Raw genomic sequence first — 6,086 nt, forward strand, 5'->3', positions numbered from 1 at the left:
GGGGGGGCTGCGGCGGGGCCCGAGAAAGCGACATCAGCTTTTGGCCCCGCCGCTGCCGGGTCGGGCGGCGGCGCGGGGTACACGGATATGAGGCCCCCGTCGAACCCGAGCGCGAGCTCGGCAAACGCGCGCTTGAGCGCGCGCGTGGTGGCGCGTGGGTTGGCGCCGAGGTCTGCGCCGGCGAGGCGGACGCCCAGCGTTAGGTTTGCGCTCATGGCCACCTCCACCTGGCTGGGGTCTATGCCGGCGGCCTTGGCGATCAGGGCGCTGCACGAGGCGGGTGAGGGGAGGGGGAGGGACAGGGGGGAGCGTGAGGGTCGCCCCCACGGTCGGGGTGCACGCAGGTACCAACAGGACCGAGTGGCGCCGCAGGCGAGGAGGCTTGGCTGTATGAGCATGCGTGCTCCCGACCCAGGCACGCCTCAGGGAAGCCCTGCGAGGCGACACCCATCCCTGCCGCCGCACCTGCCGGCGCGCGTCGCCTTCCAGCCGGCCGATGCCGCCTCGAGGCCCGTCAGGTTTGCGATCTCCACAGCGGCCACCACCCATGACGTCATGCTGACGTTGCGCTCCGCCTGGCGCGCCGCCAGCGCCACCGCCGGCGTGATGACCAGGCCGGGGGGCCCGCCCACCACCACCGGCCGCGGGGGGCGGGGCGAGCGGGGGGGCGCAGCGCTGGGGTCCGCGTCAGGGTCGGGCTCTTGGTCGCTCTCCTCGTCGTCGGCGGGGCCGGCCAGGGATGAGGGGTCGCCTGGGAGCGGCGCTTCGTAGGTGTAGTTCAGGCGCTGCGCCGGGATGAGCTGCACGGGCGCCGAGGCCTGCGGCGGGGCGGAGAGAAGCGAGGCGCGTGCGTCGCTGCGCGTCGGCCGCCTGTACGCCCGGTGCGCAGGCGGCCACCGGCGTCGCAGGGGCCGCGAGGGCGCGGGCGAGTGCTGCCGCAAAAGGTGCCTTGGGCGACAGCGTGCCAGACATGTGCGGGCAGGTAGGATCCCGCGTACACATGACCCCTCCTGGTTGTTTGTCGCAAATTGATTGATTCATGGCATGGCGGCCGCCCCCCGCTCACATCAGGGGAGTCCAGCGAGACCGGCGACGACAGCCCACTCGTAGGGCCGCCGGCGACGGGGGCGAACATGGCTATGTTGGGGCCGTCGCTCGCCGCGCCGCCCTTTGAGGCGCCAGCAGCGCCGTCCCTGTCCTCCAGCCCTGCGGCCTGCTGCTGCCTCGCCCCCCCGCCGTCGCGGCCGTCGCTGCCGCCGTGGATGCGGCTGCGCCTGTCGTCGCCGCGGCCAGCGCTCAGGGCGTCGCCTGTCAGGTCCCCTTGGGCGCCGTTGGTGGCCCTGAGGCCCCTCAGGCTGCTCAGGTGGACGAGGGCGCCCATGGTGGCGCCAGCCGGCCCCGCCTGTTGAGGAGCGCCGGCGTGATTGGTCGGGCGCAGACATTGCAGCAGGATTGCCACAGTGGTGGTGGCAAGGACGCTTGCGGCTCTTAACATTCTTGCGGGTATGCATTGCGAACTTGCACAGCGCACGGCCGCTGGGGGCGGTGCAGCACTCGTCCTTTGACCGGGTGATTCAGCAGGGCGACAGGACAATTCACACCAGCGCAGGCGAACGCCGCACAGAATTGCCCTGGCCGCCGCCATTCGCACTTCTGAGGTGCATATTAGCTACCCCGTGACACAGCTGCACTTGCCTCCGGCAGGCCGCGCGTGGCTGCCTCGCAGCAAACATGATGCGACCCACCCGCCGCACCTGGAGCACGAGCGAGTGCGCCTCGCCAGACGGCAGCACACCAAGTCCAAGAAGGAGAAGCAGACACGCCGCCTGACCCTGTGTCACCCGCAGCTGACGCGCTGCTGCCACCGCCATCGCGAGCAGGGCGAGAGCAACGAAAGTCACACGCGCTCTTGGGTGTCACCCACCCCTTCCAGCATCGTTGCTAAGTATACTTATTTTGATCACTCTGCAGGACGGCCTGATCGCCCCTGGGCGGAGCGGTGATCGGGGCCAATCTTTCACGTCCTCCACCTTCTTGGTTATGAAGCGAGCGTGCTGTTGTATAAGGCAACGTGATGCTGACAATGAAGTCGAGCGTAAGCCTGTCAGCACTCGCTCACACAGGTCAGGGCTGGTCGGCACCGCACCCCCAGCCACCCTCTGAGTCACGCCGCGCAGGCCTCGACACCAGCTCGACACCATTTGAAGCACACCGGTCATAGCATCCATTCTTGTTTCAAGGATGATTAACCTGGATTAACTGTAAGTGACAAGGAGGTGCGTTTAGCCTGCATGTGACTACTCATTGGAGAGGGCAGAGCACTGTCTGTTTCGGTCTGGCTCGTATCATCAGGTAACGCACGTGCCCCGTCGACGCCCTCAGCCGTGAGAACCAAGCCGTTCTACCTTACACCAGACGCGGTTTGCGCTTGACAAGCTAATGCAATGGACTATTGCAATTCTGGTTTGAAAAGTGCACATCCGCAATGGGGGCACGACGCGACGCCGCGCCGTCCGCCAGCCCCACCCGAAACTGCGGCACGCTGTTCTGGCACACCCTCCCACACTGCGCGGCGCCCTCACCCCTTGCCCTTTCCCTCCGTCGCAGCCGGCGGCGGCGGCGGCGGCGCGGCGCGCGCCTCCTCCATCTTGATGGCGCTGTACCACACGATCCCCCCCATCGCCGCGGCCAGCCCCAGCAGCTTCCTGAGCCCCATCTCCTCCCCAAACACCGCCACGCCCGCCCCGACGATGAGCACCGTCTTGAGGTGCCCCACCACGTTGTACGTGAGGCTGCTGGTGGCGCCTATGAACAGGAACGTCGAGAGCGTGACCACCAGCCCCAGCGCCGAGCTGACGACGATCCACGTCAGCGACGGCAGGGAGAACTCGTACCCCAGGATGGTGCCCAGCTCGCGCCCGCCCCAGCCGACGGGCTCGACGAGAGGGATGAGCGCGGCCAGCAGGGCGACCGACAGCGGGGACACCTGCTGCAGCAGCTGCATGCCGTTGAGGCCGAGCTCTTTCTGCTTGGTGCCGGCCCACACCTGGGGCGTGCGCGTTGGGTTGTTGGTGATGGGGGCGAGCGTGAGTGGGGGTGCGCACAGGCACGGATGTGTGTCATTGTGTGTGTGTCTGTGTGTCTGTGTGTGTGTGAGTGTGTGCGCGCGCACGCACATGTTTGTGAGCACGTGCATGCGTCTATGTACGCGCTGCCGCAAGCGCCAGCGACACACCTCCTGCCAAAGCCTGGTCTGCTCAGCAACACTGCCAAGGAACGCAGCACACAGTGCTGCAGACGCCAGCCCATCACAACCGCCACACCAAAATCCGCATACAAGCCACAATGCCGGGCCAAGTTCGTTGACTCGAGCCGGATTGCTACTACTGGCCTGCCTGTATCCCCGCGCCCCCTCAACTCGCGCCCCCTTAAGCCCCCCACCTGGTACAGCGCCGTCACCAGCACCGCAGCAATTGCCACCACCATGCCTGCAGGATTGCTTGCCACCTGGACCGTGCAGGCAGAGCGATTGGGGACAGCGCTTCGTCTTTCCGTGCAAGGAACGCAGGAGTGTGCCTGGCAGATAAGAAAACGCCAAAGTTCCTCCTCCTATGCACTCCTCCTATGCGTTCGACATCCCACCTCGTCCCCGATAACCCGAGCCCGGGCGCATGCACCCCCCTCTCCCCCCTTGTGCCGCCGCCGCACCTGCGTGTCTGTGAGCGTGCAGAGTGTGATGCCCGCCATGAGGACGGCGATGGACGCCAGGACACGGCCGCTGGCCGGCTTCGAGTAGAACACCCACTCGATGGCCACCAGCACTGGCGTGATGGCCAGCTTGCTCATCTGATAAAATCCTGCAGGTTCAAGTGTGTGTGTGTGTGTATGTGTGTGTGTGTGTGCGTATGTGTGCGCGTATGCGTGTGCGCGTGCGTGTGCGCGTGCGTGTGTGTGTGTGTGTGTGTGTGTGTGTGTGTGCACGCGAGTGCGCGCGTGCACACTTTTGCCATAGTTTCCAAGATTCTCAACAATAAGGGGATGGCAAGGTGGGCTGCAGCCGCAGACTTCGCGGCCAGCGGCACAAAGCCCCGCCCTCTGCACTCAAGCCACGCCGTGCCCGAAACTCACCCAGAGGGTTGAGCTGTGTCCGCGAAGGCGGGACCAGGTTCCAGGGGGTGAGAGAGTGGAGTGAGGGCGGGCTGCCGTCAGGAATAAACGACAGCGAAGTGCAGCGCGGCCGCTTGCGCAGACGCCCCCCTCCTCCCGCCGTCACAACGCGGAGTCCCGAGTGCTGGGCGCCCCCGTCCCTGCCTGACTATCCTTCCCCTCTGTTTTCAAAGCGGCCGCGTGCTCGCCTGTATGCTCCAGTTGTTGAACACCACAAACGCGACGTACACTGCGGCCACCGGTAGCGCGCGCGTCCAGGGCACCTGCCTGGAGCATCGTCGGCAGCGGTGCGGCCGGCCTCGTCACATGGGGCGGGACGCAGCCAGCGCCGCGGGCGTGGCGGAAGCGCTCGCCCGCCAGACAGGCAACCGGCGCGCGTGCATCTACTGCAACAATTTGCACCAGTAAGACTGGTACTGCATTGAGGCACACAATGCCGCCTCTGCGGTCGAGCCATGCGGCCCGCCAGGCGGACGCTCACTTGCGCTCGAAGAACCCGCTGCGTGCCATGACGCTCATGCCCACAGCGGTGAACACCGCGTGCAGCCACGTCAGCGTCACCGGGAAGTTGAACTCGTGGGTGAACAGCGCCTTCTTGTTGGCAACGACGATCATCACGACGCTGCTGAGGTTAGTCAGCCCGTAGATAGCGGTCAACGCCAGGTGGGCCGCGCCCGCTGGCTCCGCAGGGGCGGCGGCGACGGCAGGGGCCGCGTCCGTTCCGGCACCCTGCTGTGCTCGCCGCAGGGACTGCGGCAATAGCTGCTGCTGCTGCTGCTCGAGGTCGTGGATGCCGCTCGCAGTGCGCACCGCGCCCGTCCCTCGCGCGTCGACTACAAGCACTGCGGTCTCCACATCCCGCTGCTTTTCTAGTATGCCCTTCTCATCGTCCGACCCGCTATCGCTGTGCCCGCGCTGCGCTTCCCGGACTCCTGCAGGTGCTCGGCTGCTGCCTGGCCGGGGCTGGCTCGCCCCGCCAAAGAACGCATTCATGATAGCTTCCATGACTATATGAAAGATTCCGCGTGGTTTGGCTCTACATATATCAACTTTGCGATGATCTCGTGTTCCTTATAATTGGTTGGGGCGTCCATGCACCCGGGTGCATGGAGAGCGCATAAAATTGGCACACAAAGACTGAGGAATTGAACACACCGGACACGCACTCACAAAAGGTGGAGCTGGTGGTCGGGAGTTTGGGCAGTTGCCTTGAGGGACTCGTGGACACCCACCACCTCCTCACCGTGGCCACGCACTTGTTGCGAGCTGCACCCTGCGCTCGCCGGCAAGATGGAGGTTGCCGATTCCCTTTTGAAATGCTGATGACTTTGCTGCTGACGCGGCTTGTCGACGCGCACGTAAGCCGCCTGCATTAGTTCGTCCCATACACCATTGAAGCTGATTGTGACGCTCATCCCCCGCCCCCGCCGCTGCCGCAAGTCGCTCTTCGCCGTCAACCCTGCTGTCCCCAATCCGTGAGCTTCAACGGTGGCGCGCGTTTGGCACAAGCAGGTAATTCATTACTCATCGGCGCGCCCCGCATCTGCTGGGGATGCTGCCGCCGCAGGCGCTGCGCTGATGAGTCCGCGGCCTCGCGGACTCCTCAGCCCCAGCGAGCCCCAAGGAGCCTCCTCTGCTCTGATGCAGGCCCAACCGAGGCGCTGCCGCCGTCCCAACCACTGCCAGCACGCAGCCGACGTCAAGCAAGCCAAATGGGCCACATCCCGAAGCGAGGGCCTCGGACCGCCCGCGCCCCGGCAATCGGGCTGCTGCCAGTGCTGCGCAGTGTCAGGGCCCTGCTCGGCCTGCACCTTACGACCACGCGCCCCACCCGCTGCTGCTGGCCCAGCCGCCGCGGTCCATGGCCTGCGCCACGCCCTGCGCGCCGCCAGACCCGTCCTGGCCGCGCTGCTGCACGC

The 6,086-nt window shown here is 66.1% G+C and overlaps 3 protein-coding genes across 3 annotated transcripts; all 3 read right to left on the reverse strand.

The window, feature by feature from the left end:
- Window positions 1–32: 32 nt before the first annotated feature.
- On the reverse strand, window positions 33–1,936 carry MNEG_13000 (hypothetical protein; the record flags this gene model as incomplete). The annotated part of the gene is made up of 4 exons (XM_014038526.1): window positions 33–267; window positions 466–818; window positions 1,067–1,402; window positions 1,925–1,936. Coding segments are annotated over 4 exons (936 nt in total), but the record flags the coding sequence as incomplete, so codon positions are not given.
- Window positions 1,937–2,578: 642 nt separating this feature from the next.
- On the reverse strand, window positions 2,579–3,846 carry MNEG_13001 (putative membrane protein; the record flags this gene model as incomplete). Its single annotated transcript, XM_014038527.1, has 3 exons — window positions 2,579–3,046; window positions 3,442–3,507; window positions 3,709–3,846. 3 exons carry the CDS (start codon window positions 3,844–3,846, stop codon window positions 2,579–2,581), a joined length of 672 nt encoding a protein of 223 aa, XP_013893981.1.
- A 798-nt stretch (window positions 3,847–4,644) lies between these two features.
- Window positions 4,645–5,172, reverse strand: MNEG_13002 (hypothetical protein; the record flags this gene model as incomplete). Its single annotated transcript, XM_014038528.1, has 1 exon — window positions 4,645–5,172. The coding sequence occupies one exon, from the start codon at window positions 5,170–5,172 to the stop codon at window positions 4,645–4,647; it is 528 nt and encodes a 175-aa protein (XP_013893982.1).
- Window positions 5,173–6,086: the final 914 nt, after the last annotated feature.

The sequence above is a fragment of the Monoraphidium neglectum genome (assembly GCF_000611645.1).
Source record: "Monoraphidium neglectum strain SAG 48.87 unplaced genomic scaffold scaffold03564, whole genome shotgun sequence".
Taxonomy (NCBI): domain Eukaryota; kingdom Viridiplantae; phylum Chlorophyta; class Chlorophyceae; order Sphaeropleales; family Selenastraceae; genus Monoraphidium; species Monoraphidium neglectum.